General features: G+C 35.0%; 2 protein-coding genes across 2 annotated transcripts; one reads left to right on the forward strand and one right to left on the reverse strand.

Annotated features, from left to right (window-relative positions):
- Window positions 1-212: 212 nt before the first annotated feature.
- LOC123559516 (uncharacterized) lies at window positions 213-4,630 on the reverse strand. Its single transcript, XM_045351408.2, has 4 exons — window positions 4,484-4,630; window positions 2,730-2,910; window positions 1,761-1,866; window positions 213-1,244 (listed from the first exon to the last, which is right to left on the reverse strand). The coding sequence occupies exons 2-4, from the start codon at window positions 2,882-2,884 to the stop codon at window positions 906-908; spliced, it is 600 nt and encodes a 199-aa protein (XP_045207343.2). The 5' UTR covers window positions 2,885-2,910; window positions 4,484-4,630; the 3' UTR covers window positions 213-905.
- Window positions 4,631-10,777: 6,147 nt separating this feature from the next.
- On the forward strand, window positions 10,778-20,071 carry LOC123560441 (BTB and MATH domain-containing protein 38-like). Its single transcript, XM_045352633.2, has 2 exons — window positions 10,778-11,130; window positions 19,950-20,071. Exons 1-2 carry the CDS (start codon window positions 10,917-10,919, stop codon window positions 20,069-20,071), a joined length of 336 nt encoding a protein of 111 aa, XP_045208568.2. The 5' UTR covers window positions 10,778-10,916.
- The last annotated feature ends 1,208 nt before the right edge of the window (window positions 20,072-21,279 follow it).

The raw sequence follows: 21,279 nt of genomic DNA on the forward strand, positions 1-21,279 counted from the left end.
GAGTGAATCATTCTTTTTGCTTACGGAAATTAACTATGAGCTGAGTGATCGGACTATAAGAGGAAAGTCCTTAGTGTGATCGCTAAGGTTTTTCGGATTGGATCCTAGTATATGCACTATATTTAGACCCAGAATAAGAAAATGCTAGTAAGACCAAATTTACAAATAAGACGTCAGCCAGGAAGAAATCGGTTACGGGAGTTATATCAAAAAAAGTTTTTATATTATTTTAATACATACCAGCTATCTTCGAATGACATAACAATGAAACATGTATATCTGTGAATCAATTATGTGAATACAATGTTCTTGTCCTGCATATATATGTGATCTTGCTCATTAGAACAACCATCGGCTTGAAATATTTCTCAGAATTTTCATTTTACATTGATCATAGTATATGGTACATGTATTTCCTGTATAGTATTTTATTACATGCAATGCATAGATTTATAAAGAAATCAACAGTTTTATACTGTTCTGTTCCTCGACTACTACAGTCAAGCATGCATATAAAGACCATGGATTTTTATTTACAGGTCAAAATACAATAGCAGATGTTTTGTTAAGGCAATTTTGTCAAATGTAACTAGCCAGGGTATCGGTCCACGCTGCAAGGACTTACTGACCTTATGGCGGCACAGTATCTTCAGATAGATGCATTTACACTTGGTCCGCTCCTTAGTAATGGAAGTGAAATTTCGCGCATTCGCACTCTACGTAGGACAAAAAGACATGACCGCAGTCTGTAAGCTACGTTTAAGCTAAATCACATTATAATCAATTTGGTCAATACGAGTCTATACTATAATAAATTACCAGTGCAGGACAAAGAAAAATATACATAATCCTGCTGTTATTGGCTATTTGTATAAGGTTTTGTGTTAAGCTGTGACAAAGTATGTTTACAATATTGTGCAGCAACAGCTGTCGTCACTGCTGTATGTTCTTTGCGGTTGTCTATTGTATACAGGTTGTGCGGTGTACTGCGGTGTCTGGTTGTACTCTATGGCTTGTGTTCCTCCCGTTCCAGCTCCACCGGCGGCGATTCTAGCTAGCCTAGGACTGAACTGTTGCATGGGAGTCACCCAGTTGGTGATAAGCCATTGTTGTTTGAATGCCATGATTTTAGACACGTGACGGCGTTGGCCACCGATGATGATCGAATCTGACAGAAGTAAATTGTGTTGAACGGCGCTGATTTCAAAGAAGCTGTTGTTACTATCTCCGCACATACTGTCATCCTAATGTAAATAAAGAATGTATTGATGTAACCTTGGTACAGCATAAACGGTTTCCGCCTTCCACAAGAATCGGTTTATACAGGTTGAGGACAAATGATTATGCAATACATTGTACTAACTAAATTCTGCCATTTTTATCGGACTGAATATTCTTAAAATTGCATTCTGCTATGTTTACAAAATGTGTAATAAGTGTGAAACTGCAATCTAGCTTTACAGAACATCTTTCGGTATCTACACCAGTGCGTTTGGCATTCGTGTTTTCGGAATATTCATTGGACCTTCGCCTGTATGCGCCGGCTGCCATATAAATTCAACTACTTACAGACACCTCAAACTCCATGTTGGTAAAAAAAAGGTACCCATAGCTGTCCTAATGTCCCTTCATGAATACTGATGAATGCAAAACACATGCAATTGCATTGAAAAGGTAAGGCTTTTGGAATGAAACTTTAAATATTTTTACTTTTTTTGTTCAGATATAATTGTATAAGTCTATGCTTATGATTATGTTACCTGAAATATGACTTTCCCGCTAAGTTCGTCTGGAGAGAGAAGAAAACACAGTGAAACGAGAGCGTCCGTCTCGGCCTCGGACAGCAAGTAGTACTGACCGTAATTTCTGTATAAGAAAACACTTTTAACATTATAATTCTTCTAATGTTTTACGTGCAATATTTTGGGACATAAAGGCAGGAGAATTATGACAGTGACTAATATCTGACACTGAGAAAATTTTATAACTTTCAATGAACATTTATGTTTGATTACGATAACAGACGAGAAGTTCAGATAGAGGAAAGAAATAAACATTCTACTGAAACAAAAGGTATTCACTCAGCATGTCCGCCGAATATTTGGACAAAGCTGATTGCAGATATGAGTCAGACAGAAATAATAGATGAGCCTCACCATGAGAAAACCAACATAGTGCGTTTGCGACCAACATGGATCCAGACCAGCCTGCGCATCCGCGCAGTCTGGTCAGGATCCATGCTGTTCGCTAACGGTTTCTCTAATTGCAATAGGCTTTGAAAGCGAACAGCATGCATCCGCGCAGTCTGGTTCTTCTGTGATCTCTGGTCATTTGGACCCGAGACAGTTCAATCAAAATTTCATTAGAACCGACGAGGAGACAGGAAAAACTATCACCCATTTCAAAGGTAATAATGTCAACAAATTGGTCTGTCTTTTTGTCAAAATACACCTGCTCGCATAGAGGACAAACAGAAACTTCTCTGTCGGGATGTTTGTTGACTAGTTAATCGATTATGAAATATGATCATTCGAGAAACTGAAACTTCAAGTCCAATCAAGATTATCGATTGAGATTTATCAATAAAATATCTGACCCTAAGTAAATTTCAAACGTCATATAAATACTAGTATTTCAAGATGGCCCTGTATACCTGAGCCGTTGTTGAAAAACGGCTTTAAACCCAAAACAAAAAAAAAAACAAAAAAAAAAAAATAAATAAAAAATACCTGAGCCGTGTTAGATTTGCCGTGTCGCTAAGATCAAGGACAACACACATACAGTCTAAGTAGTACATGAGTCGAGCCTTTGGGTCGTTGGATATTGTAACGGTCCGACCAAACTCCTTTACCCCGACCTCGGTACGACCCAACACAGCTGCCATTTTGTATTATAAGAATGAGTAAAATTCTGAAATACAAAAAGGGTTGTGAAAAAAACTTTTTCATAATAAAGATATAAGTCTACTGATTGAACTGGTACGCAGTACTGACATTAGACATGATACTGGCGCTAGGTTATTTACTAAAAGTACGTAACAAATAAGTAATAAGTTATAACAAATAAATTATTAGTAATAACAAACAAGTAATAACAAATAAGTCATAAGAAGTAACTAAAATGTCCCTCCAGGGCTTCCGTACTCCGTATACTACGGAAGAGCATTAGTTAGTATAGATGGGTTGACTCTGAGCATTGTTTTTCTTATTTCTTACTGTTTTTTGGAGTATAGTCATAAAATATGACAATATCAGTAAATGTCCGTGCATGGGTCTGACCAAGGTGATATTCGCCTAGGTATATTGACCTCAGTGTGTATCACCTTGGTCAGGTCAATAGACTTAACTACTCACCTCATAATCATACAATAACTGTTTAACAGCGTACTTCAAGTACATCAACATGTCAAAATTGTAAATGCGGTTTAAAGCGTCTAAAAGATCTAGATATATAAAATTTCATCACAACACATAAAAATGTCTTTCAGGCTGAAATTAAATGCATTTAAAGCTTTTGATATCGTTCAGTTACGTTTAATACAAAGCGGTTACCTGAAATATAAACCAGCTGAATGCAATGAACAAATAAATATAAACTGTTTGGTGAAGGAGGCTTATTTTAAATGTTTGATAGATAAAATCACTTGATTTATCATGTTTAAACGAAGATTCCACAGCACATTTACAACCTATTTCATCACTTTGACAATTGTTTTTGATCACTTTTATACTATGATGATGAAAGCTGAAAAAATTAATTGGTTGAAATTAAATATCAATGATAGCTAAACATCAAAACAACGAATCTGAGATGGTGAAAAGTCGAAACAAAGACGTTAAAACAATGATGAAATGTTGAAAGAACAATGTTGAAATGTCTAAACTAAGACGATGGAAAGCGAAAGAACGATTCCACGACGATGAAAAGTCGAAACAATGATACTATACACGATGATAAAAATTCGTTAGTTCGATTCAGGAAGTACGAAACGATATCGAGGTTTTTTCGTTTACTTTTCAATGTCGCGGTTTCGGTATTTCGTTTCATCGCTGTTTCGTCCTTTAAGTGATTTCGAGTTTTCACCATAATAGTTTCACTCTTTCCATTTTTTTTACTTTTCAATATCGCGGTTTCGATTAAATGATTTCGAGTTTTCACCATAATATTTTCGCTCTTCCCGGCTTTTTTTTCCAATATGGCAGTTTCGACTTTTCGTTGTATCGTTGTTTTGACTTTTCGGTATCGTAGTTTGGCACAGAATGAATGTTAAATACTGAATCTTGATCGGGAGTAGGTTCTTGTAAATTTTGTGGCAATCTGCTAGCAATGTTCAGCAACTCTGCCCGATTGCCTTTATCAGTTTGTTATTATTTTAGCTGTTTTCGATTTAACATGCTATTCTTTGAAAAAACAACAACAACATTAACTTCACAATGCAATAACAGTAGTTAATAGCAAAACAAACAATTGAATACAGACTTACCAACACTTTCTGTTGAGCTTTTGGCTTATGATAAAAATTTCTGTTATAAGTCTATTTGGTATTTACTTCCTTTTTCAAATATATATACGTGAAATATTTAACAAACTAACGTGGTAGGTATGGTTTACACATACATTTGATTTGATTACTATAGGTTAAGACAAAATAATGTGTTTCTCAGCTGATATCCTGGCCCCATGTTCACAAAACACTTTTCGGTCTTAGCTGAGTTTGAGTTTGAAATTTTAATATCAATTTCACTAAAACTTCAAGATTTAATTCCAAATGAAACTGACCGTCGATGCTGAAAAGTCATTTGAAAATGGTTATAAACTTAAAATTTAGTTTTAAACATGCTATTTAGATATAAATGACAAAAATGTTTCATTATCAAACTCAGCTGAGACTGAAAATGTTTAGTGAACATGGGGCCAGGCTTACCAAATAAGTATATGAGCCAAATTTCCAGTTTAACAAAGTAATAAACCTGTGAAACAATTAACTTCTGCACACAAACAGTATAGTTATCGCATGCACAGTATTTTAATGCATGCGACATAGCTACATCGCACGACAAAATCTATCAAAATATTTTATGTATTATTTATCATTATGTTTTATTTATCGTTGTCGTTGTCAAAAGACCAGAAATCTTACTCACTGGGCAGTAAACACATGTCGTTGTCAAAAAAAAAAAAAAAAAAAAAAACCAACAACAACAATAAAAATCTTACACTTGGGACAGTAGTTAAATGCGCTCAGATATATGTCGTTGTCGAAAGACCAACCTTACTCATGGGATAGTAAATGACATTCGTTGTCAAAAGACCAGAAATCTTACCCATGGAAGTAAAGACATCGTTGTCAAAAACAAAATCTACCCTGGTAGCAAAAAGACAAACACCAATGCATCGTGCAAGACAAATCTTACCATGGAGTAATGTTGTTTCAAACGTTTCATGGTAGTATAATGTCTGTTGTCAAAGACCAGAACTTACCATGGGATAGTATAATGACATCTGTTGTCAAAAGACCAGAAATCTTACCCATGGGATAGTATAATGACATCTGTTGTCAAAAGACCAGAAATCTTACCCATGGGATAGTATAATGACATTTGTTGTCAAAAGACCAGAAATCTTACTCATGGGATAGTATAATGACATCTGTCGTCAAAAAGACCAGAAATCTTACTCACTGGGCAGTAAACACATGTCGTTGTCGAAAAAAAAAAACACCAAAAAAAATCAACAACAACAACAGAAATCTTACACTTGGGACAGTAGTTAAATGCGCTCAGATATATTTCGTTGTCGAAATTCCAATCTTACTCATGGGATAGTATAATGACATCTGTTGTCAAACGACCAGAAATCTTACTCATGGGATAGTATAATGACATCTGTTGTCAAAAGACCAGAAATCTTACTCATGGGGCGGTAATGACAAGCGCTTTGTTATATCACACACATGCGTTAGTTACGTAAACCATACTCATTAAGACTGCATACTACCCAGTTTCCAACAGAGACAAACAATGTGAAGAACCCTGTACGATGTTACTATTTTCATTTCGGCAGATTCACGGTGTATGCGAAATCCAAGTTCAGAAAACGCAAACATTTTGATACGAGCCGAACCAATTGAACGTGAACCTAACCCCATCTTAGGAAAGTGTAAATGTGCTAAGTTATGTTTGGTTTATATTGTAAACAAATAAATACATGTATATAAGCGATTAGTACATTATTTTACTTCCTTTCCAGGTAAAACAGGTCATTCAAAATTTACGAAATACGCAAACTTTGTGTGAATTGATCTTCCGGGTAAGTTTAAATGGTTGTCAGTACTGTTCTTACAAACATATCATAATACTGAATTACCCTTAAGCCCGCCGTTTGGATGGAATTTTTCAACATGTTCGTTTCAACCAAGTTTGGCACAGAATGTAGGGGCTATATATGTCACTGAAAAATGATGGTGGATGAAAATAAAAGTTAGATATTGGTAAAAGTGCTAGAAGAATGTAAATTTTCTGCATTATTTCAAAAGCGTTGCAACGGTCTGCTACCTTCTGCACAATAGTTTTGGTTATTTATAAGACTATCTTGCAAAATCTTATACAATTAAGTTTGTATCACTAGTCACTTCCAGAATACTCACTTTTTATGGAACTTTGAATGCAATTATTTTTCGCCTTAAATGTGTGGGTTTGCGAGAAGTATTGCACATTTCTTTACCTCTCATGTGCAGACTCGATAAAACCAACTTTGCTATGCGTTCTCCGCTTCAAAAGGATCTCCACAGATTTTATCGACTGTCGCAACAACAGTCTTTAAGTGCCGTTTTGACGGCCGTAAAAAGACTTCCCGTACGTGGACTCACTGTTTTTATGTCGTAAGGTCCTTTGGACAGTAGAACTCCGCTTACGTCAATGCTAGAAGGTGTTAAAGGTATTACAAAATTCATTACCTCTCATGCACAGACTCTGCTATATTGCAGTTGCGTTTTATGCTTCAACGGGACATTGAGAAGACCGATTATTCACTCGGAAGACCTTCTGTTTCTTCCAAGAAGCTGTCCGCGTTATACGATTTGATAGTCTTCCGTTACCATTCTGTTCAGGTGGCAAGACTGAAACAAAATTAGGAGATGGAGAAGCTGGGAGGAAGAAAAAATGGGGAAAAAATAAAATTAATTAAAAAAAAATGTCAACGCCGATTAGAAACCCTACCCATTTAAAATCATAAATAAACTCTAATATGAACAGAACTGGAGCAGAATGTGATAACATTCTCTATGTTACAAGTTTCGAGGTTTTCTTTGTATAATGATATAGAAGAACAGTAGTTATTCTACAGGATCAGAACTTGAAGTGGTTGCACACTTAATTCAAGCGAGCGAAACGGTTGCAAACTTATAAAATGGCGGATACATGTATTTGCTAAAAATACCGCACGTCCGCTTGTTTTTTTTAATCAGGTAAGTGGGTTTCTATGTTATTTCGAACTCCATGGGTATGTGCATGCATCAGTTCTATGTGTACTACACACTTTGGTTTTCAAGTTTAGCGTATTTCGAATTGTCGAAGTTATTGAATGGCCATGTCTATGTTTTGATATTTGAACGGCCTCGTTTCTTGCTGATTTTTTTAATTACTATGATCAAACTAGTCTGTTCTGTGGCCAGTAAACGAGTCTATACAACTAATTGTGAAACTTTCATAAAAGTTTGGTTCTGCATGTTTCATATATGATTCTATACCCAAATAAATCTTGTTCAATCACTTTTTTTGTTGCAAACTTGTATTTCAAGCAATTTTGAATTGGAAAATAGTGTCCAACTCTCGGAATATGTTGATTGTGTTGCTTGTACAAAATTTGTCCCGACTGGGTTTGTACATTTTGTGCAGCATTACGCGGTACTTTGATGTTTTGAAATATTAGTTATGATAAAGACCTTGTCATATTTTCTTGAAACTTTGTAGAGAGTATTGCACGACTTACAATTGAATGTACTGACTTTATTAAACTCTATAAAACAATATCATTAAACAATAATTTTAAAATAATTTTAATGTTCTTTTCATATTTTACGGGTTGAAGGAGCATTGCCAATATATAAAAAATGTCCTTAAATTTAGCAAACGGAAAGCAAAAAAGTGCAATAAACGGCGCAATGAATTTAGAGGTGACGGATATGCATATTTTAAAAGAGAGATGGTCAGATTTTCGTCTCAGAGACTCATGACTTTATCGCCATTAAAAAGTCCAAAACGAAAACGTTTTACAAAAAAATATATATATACGATGGACTGTCCAAATATTAAGCAGTATTAATAAAGAGGGATCAATGGAAACTACAAAAATTATGGGAGCGAAAATCATTCAAATAAGCTCGAAGACGGAGAAATTGTAACAATTGATAGCGTACCTTCAGGAAGCAATCATACATATACCGGCGATGATAAAAGTGAATAATACCAACAAACTATAGGTGAAATTAATTAGGCATCTTCACTTTTGAAACGTTTGGTACGGAATGGGAAATATTTTACATCAACTATTTCATTTAAGTTATTCAAAGATACCTTACAATGGTACGCTTGCAAAACGATTTCTGAAATGAGGTATTCTGAAGAAACCAAAGAATTCTTTAGGACAGGCCAGAGATTATTGGGAGGACAATTTGTCAGATTCATGCGTGGCTTTGTCCATACATGAAGGTAAAGCGACAGTAGGTTACTACAATCCATCGTCAGCTGATATCAACCTTCCTGTTCCGTAAGACAGAGTATTAAACGATATTGTTTTGACAAGTTAACACCATATTTTGACATAATAACATGACTAGTTTTTACAATAAAACGCTGTTTCGATAAGTTAACACCACGCATTGACAAGATAACATGGCTAGTTAATATAATAAAACACGGTTTCGACAAGGTTACATCACAATTTTACATAATAACAGAACTTTTTAACATAAAAAGACACTGTTTTGACAAGTTAACATCACGCTCTGACATGATAACATGAAATGTCCCGACATGAGACAGGGGCGGCGTTCCATAAAGAGCCAGTGACAGATTATCTCTCACTGAATCACATTATTTTCCCTAGCTACACGTGCACATATTGACGTCATGATTTAACGTCATATGATGTCATAGTGCATGGGTTATTTAAAAATTGCAATAAATTTAACGTTAGGCAAGAAAAGTGATCTAACAGGTCTGCCCGAGAAAGGCGGGTGTTTTCCAAACCATCGCAACAGCGTTGATAAAAACGTCGCTAGCGCTTGCGGTTTCCCTACTCAATGCGGTGCTTCGGGTTTGGTAAAACCCTGTCTTACAAAGGCAGTCAAATAAGATCCTTTTAGTCATCAATACGTATTTAAGAAATAATTTATAGCAAAAGAGTGTTTTAGCACTAGATCTATGCACGGTCGGGCGCAATAATTTCACGAGGGCGCAGTCCGAGTGAAATTATTTGTACGACGTATTACCGCCCGAGTGTATAAATAGTGTTAAAACACTCTTTTGCTATAAATTATTTCGATTCTAATATGCCCTTCTAAAACAGTAGATAAAATATGGTAGCGCTCTTTCTTGGTCGCAGCAAAATCTTTGACGTCACCGCACGTTAACGTGACGTCATTCTAGCGTAAACGTGTTTTAACAGAGACAAGCATATTAGAATTTGAAATAAGTAAACATATTACTTATTTCCAAATGAAACCCTGTTTTCTTTACATAAATCAACATCTGTGATATAGGCCTACTGCTGCTGGTATCATCATCATCCTCCGTTTTAGTGATATAGGCCTATAGGCTACATAAGGCCTACACGTCGCTAGTTATCATCATTTAGTAGGCCCTATATTTTATTCATTTTTCCTCATAATTTTTGTGATGATTTCAAAGGAAGACAATAAAACTGCAGCAAGTTTTAACTCGATTTCAATGAATTTTAACATGGAAATCGACTTGTAAATTATTGAATTTTACGAGTTCTTGAGAATCGGCATGTTAAATTGTCGTGCAAATGATGCATCTGTGCTTCGGAACTTCATGATAAAGTCTTCGAAAAGTTTCCTATTAAAAATTCGTGCAGCAGCTATATAGATCTATGCAAATTTATAATGATTTTCGTGTGGATTCCTTTAATGTCCGTAATTATTTATTCAGTTGCTTCTCAAACTTAAGCATATTTTTTTGAGGGGGTAGATATGGGTAGCCCTACTCATTTGGCTTATCGGGATGGCTTATTTTATGATCTGATATTTTTAGTTGCCATCCCACAAACCGGTGAAATCGGGAAACCGACAGTGAAAATCCCTAAACGTCCTAGTATTTGAACTAGGGTTGGGTTGGCGGTCAGTCAGATGTTACTGCGTTCTTTTTTTTTAAATTCTTGTTAGAATTTTTGTATTTAATTTATTTCTGTTGTTGCACAGTTATTGTATTTTGGCGTCCGTGACCCTTATATGACATTCTGATCGCCATAGAATCTATATTTCGAGAGAAAAAAGAACAATATACGTAGCGTAAAGGGCTATTGGCAACAAAGTTCAAAATTGTCATTCTATAAATTGACAAATCATTTTACAAAATTCAATGCTGAAAAATAGAGCTAGATCTACTAGCTATCATCTAGCTCAAACCATAAGTAGGAAGCTCAGCAAGTAAAAATCAAATTGTGTGTGATCGAAACTACCCGACCACGCCACTGCAGTTGTTAAAACATTTTCTATAAATAGAAGTGTTCAAAAAGTTGTAGATCTGCTTTTAAGTATATTAACAAGTTGTAGATCTACTTTTTAGTATATTAACTAGAGCATAAATTCGCTAGATTTTAAGCTACCCTACAAACGTCTTGAATATTCGTTTAGCTGAAGAACTTGTTCATATAAAGTTCTTTCTTAAACAAAAATGGAAAATTCTTTTGAAAGTGGAGAGGAGGACGAAGAAGCGGGAATTTGTTACGACTTCACCAAGAAGACATGGCGGGATGATGTAACATTTATTGTGGAAGGTCAGCACCTTCATGCGACAAAGGCAATATTGGCCATGGATTCTCCCGTGTTTGAAGCTATGTTTGGGACCAGCTTTCGAGAACGGGACGAAAAAGAAGTGCCTTTGCCAGGTAGGGAAATATATTATTTTAAAATGTTCAAATAAAGTGTTTTAAACCGCCCGTCAGGTGAAGCTTTTCTTCTCATATGACTTTGTTTATCGTATTTATACAAAGTATTGCAAATTGTTCGCTAGATCTGGTTTTCAAGAGAGGCTGCCTTGGCTAAAACCGTTAGGATAGAGAGAGAGAGAGATGTGGAATCCATTTCTTTCACTACGAATTTAAGGTTCTTGTAAAAGTTGTAGTGTTTTGAAGTGAAATTAGTATCATTCCGCAATGTTTCGGACAAGTTGAAATTATGAATTATCTCTCCCAAACTCCCTTGACAAAAACGAAAAAAAAAAAAAAGAAAGGAATGTTGAAAATGCTTATAATTCAAAAAATATTTCAGCTAGAATAACCAAACTTCACATAATCATTTATTACCACACTAACTTTCTGACATATTGTATTATCCCGCGTTGATCCCCTTGATTTGGTAAAGAAAATAGGGATTTTTGACTGTAACTAAGTAACCTCTTGATGGATCTTCATGAAACTTTACACAAATATGCATCACTATGGAGCGGTGGATCATGCACAGTTTTATCAGGATCCTTTAGATAACCAGAGTTATTGCCCTTTAACTGTTTAAAAACTATAAATTCCCATGCAACAAAGTAATCCATTGATGGATCTTGCTGACATTTAATACAAATATAGATCAGTATATAGAGCATTGTTGCATGCATATCTCATCATGATCTCTTAGTTGACTGCAGAGTTATTGCCTTTTAATTGTTTTAAAATTCATAAAGTAACTCACTGATGGGTCACCATGAAAATTAATTAAAATATAGATCACTATAGGGCAGAGCTTTTCCCTTGATTTTGTAAAAAATAGGAACCAACACACTGTTGTATGGTCATTTAGTACATGTCTTGCATCTATCCTGGAATGAAATATATTTTATAATATAGTCCCTTTTTCACAAAACAACTTATTCTGTTGGGGATATAAGTTCACTGAATGTGTTTTTGTTAGAAACTGCATGGAAGATACATGTATTTGTCAGTTGAAAATATTGTTTGCCTGTTTTCTATTGGGTGTGTAGGAGATGAAAGCTATGTTATACTACAGTAACCTATGTATTCAAATATAAGAAACATTCTGTTCGCCAATCGCTAAGTGCCAAAACCTTTAGGCAAAAAAAAAGCTGCTCAATTTTGCAGTTTTTTTGTTTGTTTGTTGTTGTTTTTTTTTTTTTTTTTTTGCAGTGAAACAGCATTTTTTCTGAAAAAAAAACAGCCTTCTTTGCCAGTTATTAAAACTGTTTACAGCATGAAATGGCCAGTAGAAAGCAGTTCTTTCAGAAACTGTAAATAACTGGAGGATTGAAAAACTGGTGGTGACCAGTCTTTTAAATGGTTGAAACAAGGTGTAGTTTTTGCAGTATTTTCTGATGTCATTTAACTGTTTGAAACTGATCCTACAGTTTTTTATGTTTTTCTCTGTGACAGCATTATATTTCTTAGCTCATTTACATATTTCGGCCAATTTAACCGCATTTTCGCTGCATTTTCACTGCTTTTTCACTGCTTTTCCATTAAATATGTAAATACAGGCATTTGAAGACAAATAACTGCTAAAAAACTGCCTTTTGAATGCCCTGAAAACTAATGCTGAAAAACAGCAGTTTTACTGTCTTCCTTTTTCCTAAAGGATTGTAATACATTGTAACTTTAGGTCTGAAGCCAAAACAAATGGTTATGTAATTGTTGTTCTCCAACAATATGTTAATTAGATTAATTAGGTGCTGTGTCAGAGCCTATCTGCTATGATATATTGTAATTAAGTAACTCACATTTGTATATCACACCACTATTTAGATGTTTTAAATTGTAAGAAAATGGAATGTCTTATCCTTGTTGTAGTTGACATAAAACAAGGTCTGCCATATTAATGACAGGCATTCAGCACATTTGTTTGGAAATATGATCAAAAACATCCATAGTCCAAGACCCAAAAATAAATCCAGCACCCATTTACTTTACAATGTATACATTTGTTGTATTAATCAATTACCAAACAAATGTTCTGAATACCTATGGAAAAACCTTGATAACATTATTGAGGCCACATTTTCTACCTGATCTTTAAGGCATCACCACAGTCCCAACTCGATAGCAGTTCATAATTTCAAGCCGAGTATTTTTCTCTTAAAAATTGCACTAAAGCCTTAACAGTTGGTCAAATTATCATCAACATAGAAGCATATGATGATTCATAGTACATACGCCGCTTGTAAAATGTTTGAGTCTCGTTTAGACCAAAGGTATAACACATATTACAAAGAAAAAATTTAGTTCTTTTTAAAGTACAATATGTATACTATGAAATCTTACGGAATTTTTGTCGAAATTGTTCCTGGTTATTGCATTAGACACAAAAAGACAACCCCATGTAAATTTAATTCAAAATATTGTTTGTACATGCATTACTGACCACAGTACACATATCGATTGTTCATCGCAACACTGATTTATATAGGGAGATAAAATAGTTTTCCATTGAACTGTCAACCTATAATGTCACTTGTTTATATACCTGTAAGTTATGTGTGAACAGATAAAACAAATTGGATCAATTGATGGTGTTTGGAGTTTTGTGAATAATTCAGTAACTAGGTAAAATTTCAAAATAAATTCCCTAAGGCTTTGTTCTTCACGGTCTGCTTTACAATTGGCTGTAATTATTTTTTTTACATGTATTGAATATATATTGAGTTTGACTACATTGCAAAATTTTGTCATTTTTGCCAGAGAAAAATATCGAATAAAGGCATAATACAGGTAGGGAAATGCACATCCTTTTACGTGCACAGTGTTCACATAGATATTTAGAACATAATTATAACAAAATTACTCACTTTATTGTTACCACTTAGTCATCTTTTATTTTTATGAAAATTTGAGTAAAATGGCCGCCACTGTGGCGATGCCTTAAGAAATCATAATTTTAACTCGGATCTTCATAAATCTGAAAGCATTTGTCATGTTTTTTTTTGTTGAAGAAATTTGATCATAATGTGCAGAACTACCTTCACACTGTAGAGGCCACATTTTTCTGTTTAATCTTAAGGAGATGTCACGGCTGAGATAGTTTAGCATTATTACAATACACAGTCGGTATTGAAATTGTGTTTCCAATACATGTGCTAATTAGATAAATCCTCAATATCTATGTGAAAATAAGGGATGTGTTTTGTATGATTGCAACACTGTGAGTTGCTCTAATTACTGACAAATGACTGAAACAATAGGAATTCGTACGAGAGATGGATAGACAAAACGACAGTGAGGTAACAATATATTCTCTTATTGTTTTAATGTATGAGTTGTAAGCTACAATAAAGAATACCCATTTTATGAAAATCAATCTGGAAGTAAGAAATAACAGAAAAAAAATTAATTAGGTCATGAGTCATCATATACCTGTCAAAATTTGTCATTAGTTTTCACGAGCTGTCAAAATTACTTTTATCTCTCTGTTCTGCAAATGCATTGTTTTTGAAAGTATCTTGGACGGACATTGTAGTGTGTAACTTACTTTACATTCCACATTAATATTTGTGCTTGAAATTGCTTTGTTGAGCTCACCGACGTCACATATGAATGTCTATTGTTTTAGTTCACTGTCTGTTACAAATGTATCAAATCTCAATATTAAGATGTAAGAATTGTTCCTTTCTGGTAGACAATGGAAACTATTTGGTTGAATCATAGTATAACAGTTTTTGGAAAGAACTGAATATTCTTCGGTTTTTTGTTATTCACCGGAAATTCAAAAAGTGACATCACCTTAATTGATACAACTTTATTGGAAAATTTGTCTTTTGAAGTCTAGGCCAAGTTCAAAAGTGGTTCACATGAGGTTAAAAACTAGGTCACTATGTCATATCATAGGAGAACCTTGTTATCACTCTTAGAAGCTACATTTTCTGCTTGATTTTAAAACACTTTGTCAGATTGTTTGTCTGTATGAAATCTGTCTAATTCAGTTTTAAAACTGGTTTATGTGAGGTAAATACTAGATCAGTTGGTGAAATCATAGAAAAACCTTGTTAACACTCTAGGAGCCACACTTTCTACTTGATCTTTGAAAAACTTTGACGGAATGTTTGCCTCTATAAAATCTAGGTCAGGTTCAAAACTGGGTTACCGGAGGTCAAAAACTAGTTAAGTCGTCAAGTCGTAGAAAAACCTCCTAACACATTTTTACTTTATCATTATAGATCTTTGTCAGACGGATTTGTTTATGAAAAGTAGGTCAAGTTCAGAGCTTGGTAGCCTGAGGTCTAAAATTTGCGCACTAGATCAAAACATAGAAATACCTTGTTAATTACTCAAGAGGCCACATTTTCTATTTGATCCTCATGAAGCTTTGTCAGAATGTTAGTCTCTATGAAAATTAGGTCAAGTTCAAAAGGAGGATGACTGAGGTTAAAAGATAGGTCACCAAACATCTTTTAGATATAGTACTAGAGATCAATTAATAACACAAATAATAACCCTACCTTGCATTTGCCTTTACACTTGTATGACACAAGTTAAAAGGAACAATGAAGTAACTGTATGGTTAAAAACTTAGTGATAACTCATTTCATTGTAATGTCAATTTTCATGGTTAACATTGAAGTGTTTTTGTTGTTTTTAGATATGATGTGTGATATGGTACAAATAACATTATATCTAAATTGCAGCTTAAATAGTAAATCTAAATTTATTTTATTAGACTTAAAACTTTTTTTCTGTTATACAATATGCATGCATCTGACAACCTTTTTGCACTGAGATAAGTTCTGCCCGCAATAATCCGGTAATAATTCGGGATTAAATATTTATCAGTTGCTTGATAGGTGGCTACATGGAAATTAGATTAGAAAAATTTAAAAAGTGGAAACTCCACAGGTCGCTCAACACGACAAAAACGAAAATATTGCAAGCACGGTTTGACTGAGCCTGTTCATGGACGGTAGTGGAAATGCATGGAGTTCCTAAAAATCTTAAATAAAATGCCCCAGATTGATCAAATCAAGACTTATGTATTATACTCGGTTTTAAATGTTATATATAAGCAACCTATATATATATTGATTTACTCCTGTCTCTCTCTCTCTTTCTGTGTGTGTGTGTGTGTGTGTGTGTGTGTGTGTGTGTGTGTGTGTGTCCGTCCGTCCGTCACAAATCTTGTCCGCACTCTAAAAAACAAAGACAAATATCAAACAGGGAATGCCACGCACCAAAAACGCAGCCTTCTCAAAACGAAACACACAGCACGCAGACGCGTGCACCACACACGCACACACACACACAGCCAACACATTAGGACAAATCGAACAAACAAAGGAACACACACTCTAAGTCGAACATTTCTCTTCCGATCACCAAACTTCAACAAAATGTGTTTGCCAGTAAGTCAAGGATACATGTATATATGTAAGTTTGATAACTAGCCAAATCGGCCCAGGCCATTCGGAATTATGGCCCTTGAGTTACTGATAGGCCGCTTACTCTAACACTTATCCGATACGCCGCTTACCCGAACACTGACTCCAACACTATCAAAGGTATATTTTTCTGTGAGTAAACAGTATATAAAGACAGACTTACTATTCAGATGATTAGGCAGTTGTGGGAGGCATGAGCTTTTTTCAAAAGCAGCTCTAGCTTTGAGCTCACCAGAGCACAAAGTGCTCAAGGTGAGCTATTGTGACCGGTCATTGTCCGGCGTCCGTCGGCGCGCGTCGCCCGTCAACATTTGACTTGTGAACACTCTAGAGGCCACATTTATGAAACTTGGTCAGAATATTTGTCTTGATAATCTCTAGGTCAAGTTCAAAACTGGATTATGTGGGTTCAAAAACTAGATCAGTAGGTCAGATCAAAGGAAAAGCTTGTGAACACTCTAGAGGCCACAGTTGTGACCCAATATTTATGAAACTTGGTCAAAATATTTGTCTTAATAATTTCTAGGTCAAGTTTGAATCTGGATCATGTGGGGTCAAAAACTAGGTCACCCTATTAAATCAAAGGAAAAGCTTGTGAATACTTTAGAGACTACAATTTTATGACCCAAAGAAACTTGGTCAGAATGTTTGTCTTGATGATCTCTAGTTAAGTTTGAAACTGGGTCATGTGGGGTCAAAAACTAGGTCAGTAGGTCAGATCAAAGGAAAAGCTTGTGAACACTCTAGAGACCACAGTTGTGACCCAATATTTATGAAACTTGGTCAGAATGATTATCTTGATGATTTCTAGGTCAGGTTCGAATCTGGGTTATGTGGGATTAAAAACTAGGTCACCCGGCCAAATTAAAGGAAAGGCTTGTGAACACTTTAGAGGCAACAAATTTGACTCAATCTTTATGAAACTTAATCAGAATGTTTGTCTTGATGATTTCTAGGTCAATTATGAAACTGGGTTATGTGGGGTCAAAAACTAGGTCACTATGCCAGATCAAAAGAAAATCTTGTGAACATTCTAGAGACCACAGTTTAAGTTTGAAACTCATGAGAATTAATCAGAATGTTTGTCTTAATAATCTATAGATCACGTTCGAAGCTGGGTCATGTGGAGTCAAAAACTGGGTAGCCCGGTCATCAAAGGAAAAACTTGTGAACACTCTAGAGGCCACAGTTGTAACCCAATCTTTATGAAACTTGGTCAGAATTTTTATCTTGATGATTTTTAGGTCAAATTCGAAACTAGGTCATATGAGGTCAAAAACTAGGTCAGTAGGCTAGATCAAAGGAAAAGTTTGTGAACACTGAAGAGGCCACATTTGTGACTCAGTCTTTATGGAATTTGGTCAGAATGTTTATCTTGATGATCTCTAGGTCAAGTTTGAACCTGGGTCATGTGGGGTCAAAAACTAGATCAGTACGCAAGATCAAAGGAAAAGCTTGTAAACACTCTAGAGGCCACAGTTGTGACTCAAACTTTATGAAATTTTGTCAGAATGTTCGTCTTGATGATCTCTAGGTCAGCTTTGAATCAGGGTCATTTTGGGCTGAAAAAGTAGGTCAGTAGGCCAGATCAAAGGAAAAGCTTATGAACACTCTAGAGGCCACAGTTGCGACTCAATCTTTATGAAACTTGGTCAGAATGTTTGTCTTGATGATCTCTATATCTAGTTTTAATCTGGGTCATTTGGGATCAAGAACTAGGTCACATGGTCAAATCAAAGGAAAAATTTGTGAACACTCTAAAGGCAACAGTTGTAACTCAATCTATATGAAACTTGGTCAGAATGTTTGTCTTGATGACTTTTAGGAACTGGGTCATTTGGGGTCAAAAGCTACGTCAGTAGGCCAGATAAACTCTGGTGAGTGATAAAGGGCCATTATGGACCTCTTGTTTAATTGTTGTTTATAATTCAAAATTTTAGGTACTATCTCTACATCTTTAGAGGCACTCTAGAGGCCACATTTTACTTCTACTTTATCTTTGTAAAACCATGATGTCAAAATATTGTCTGTATGAAAACAATCTCAATCTTAAACGGGATTAATATGTAGGTCAAATACTAGGTCGTTAGACCAGATCATAGTAAGACCTGTGTAAACCGGGCAACATTTTATGAGACATAGTCAAAATATTTATCTGTTTAAAATCAAGGATGCATGTATATATGTAACTGTGTTACTAAGTCAGATCTTTGAAAAACATAGTTAATGATGTACCTGATTTACATAAATGATGGTCAAAATGTTTGTTTGTATGAAATTTAGTTGAAATGACTCCACGGAAATGTTCCTTTGTTGCCCCTATACCAAGTTTGTTCATATAATTCCAGTTTGTCGAAAATATGGCCTCACCAGAGTTGTAGCATCCTGATAAGGTCGTCTCTCAGATTTGTTCAAATGTTTCTGGGGGCCTCCAGAGTTAAAAAGATAGAAAAAAATATTTAATCAACATCTTGTCATGAACTGATAGATGGATCTTCATCAAACTATGTTTGTAGTGTCTTTTTATAGTCCTTTCTCAAATTTGTTCAATAAGTCCTGCATGGCACCTGTAAGGGTCTGCCAGAGCTAAAAATAGTATTTAAAAGACTTCTTCTCATGAACCACTTGCTCTAAACTTGATCTGTAGCATCTTTGTACGATCCTCTCCCAGATGTGTTCACATAGTAACGCTTGGCTCCTTTAAAGGGATGCTAGTGCTAAAATAAAAAATCCTGAAAATGCTTCTCATAAACTGTCTGATGGATCTTCACTTAATTTGGTCTGCAGTATCTTTGTACAGTCATCTCTCAAGTTTATTCAAGTGGTTCCTCTTGGTCTTTTCATGAACCACCTTATGAATCTTCACCAAACTTGACCTGTATCATCATTGTATGGATCTCTCAAAAGTGTGTTTGATGCTGAGCTGAAAATAGGTAACATTTAAACAACTTCTTCTCTTGAATCACTTCATGGGTCTCCACCAATCTTGGTCTGTAACATCCTTGACCTCTTCCAATTAGTTGGAAAGGTTTTATATTGCCCCTTTTAGAGGCTGCCAGAACTTGAATTAGTCGTTAAGGAGCTGCAAGAGTGTATTTGCTCTGCAAGGCAATGCTTTTTTTATTTCATTTCTTTGCAAATGCTTGTAACATTTAGACAGAATGTTTGCTCTTGATTTATAAAAACATGATGACCTCTAATTTTATGTCTACTCAGCCAATTTCATTAGGTCTATATTCATGTATTGAAAGAAGAAAGTTACAAAATATGCTTATAAATACATAGCTTGTGATTCGAACTTTTGCACAAATTATTTTGTTTATTATTACATTTTCATAGGTAAAAAGTATGAAGACTTCGAAGAGTTTCTCCACTGCATTTATCCAAAATCCAAGAAGAAGATAAACACAAGAAATGTATATAAAGTCCTACCTTTGGCAGATGAATATGATGTAATATGAAGATGAGACGCTTCTAGAAATTCACAAAGATATCTTGAAACAACAAGGTGAAACTTTGGAAGAGACGCGCACAGAACTGGTTAAGTTATATCTGGACAAAAACTTACCAGAGCCGTTGCAACCTTCAGTCTCGGAAGTCAGGGGTTCAATCATTAGATTTAGACCAAATATCAATTCTTTAAATGAACAGTGGCGAAAATTTAGTAACCTAGTTACAGTTTGGGATATCGAATACCGAGTTTCCGTATATGTGACCAAAAGTGAAGATGAAAAATGTCTGTCATTGTATCTCCATCCCAGATTTCCCAGAAATAATGATTATAGTTCATGCTGTGTAAATGCAGTCATTTTTTTAAAATGTACTGGCAGGGTAGGAAGACCGCCTTTTCGTTTAAAGATAAAGGACTGTGAGTTTTTGGATGGACAACCAATGGGATACGACAAATTTATGACACTGACCAATCTTGCTAATGCAGGGTTAGTTGAAAATGGGACATTAGATATTGTTGTTTATTTGTTGGTCAAAAAGCCATCTATTAAAACATAAGAAGTTAACAGTTAAAGCACCAAGACAGGATTTTGCATGATATGAATAAGTACAAATATGGCAAGAACAGAAGTGCCAACACGATTTAATAGCATTTAGCTCGACTTTACGAAGAAAAAGTAGAGCTATTGCACTCGCGTTGGCGTCGCCGTCACCGTTGGTTAAAAGTTAATAGTCAAATAGCTCTGTTACTATCAAAGCTATATTGATTTCAAACTTAAAATAGTTATTTAATATCAAAGTCTACACCAGGAGAAACAATCCCCACAACTCTGATTTAACTTTGACATGTTATGCCGCTTTTTAACTTAGAATTGTTTGGTTGAAGTTTTATAATAAAGTTTTTACTGGCAAAGCTCTAATTCAGAGCCAAGCAGTGAGAAAGTCGAGCGTGCTGTCTTAAAGATAATTGATTTAAATTTCATGTGAAATTCAAATAACATTTCATTTTGTATTATTATAGTATCTCCAATATTTGTACATTTTGTGCTTTGTTATTTGCTGTTCAGTCTTATAGAAGGCACTGAAAACCTTACATTTGGAGTAGAGGCCCAAAGTGTCCTAGAATACATAGTTTGATATCTTAGTAACCCATTGCCTTTCTTAAACCCCTGTGGAATGGTGAATGGGATATGGTTATGGTCTCTGTCTGTCCATTGAT

The sequence above is a fragment of the Mercenaria mercenaria genome, chromosome 10 (assembly GCF_021730395.1).
Source record: "Mercenaria mercenaria strain notata chromosome 10, MADL_Memer_1, whole genome shotgun sequence".
NCBI classification, from domain to species: domain Eukaryota; kingdom Metazoa; phylum Mollusca; class Bivalvia; order Venerida; family Veneridae; genus Mercenaria; species Mercenaria mercenaria.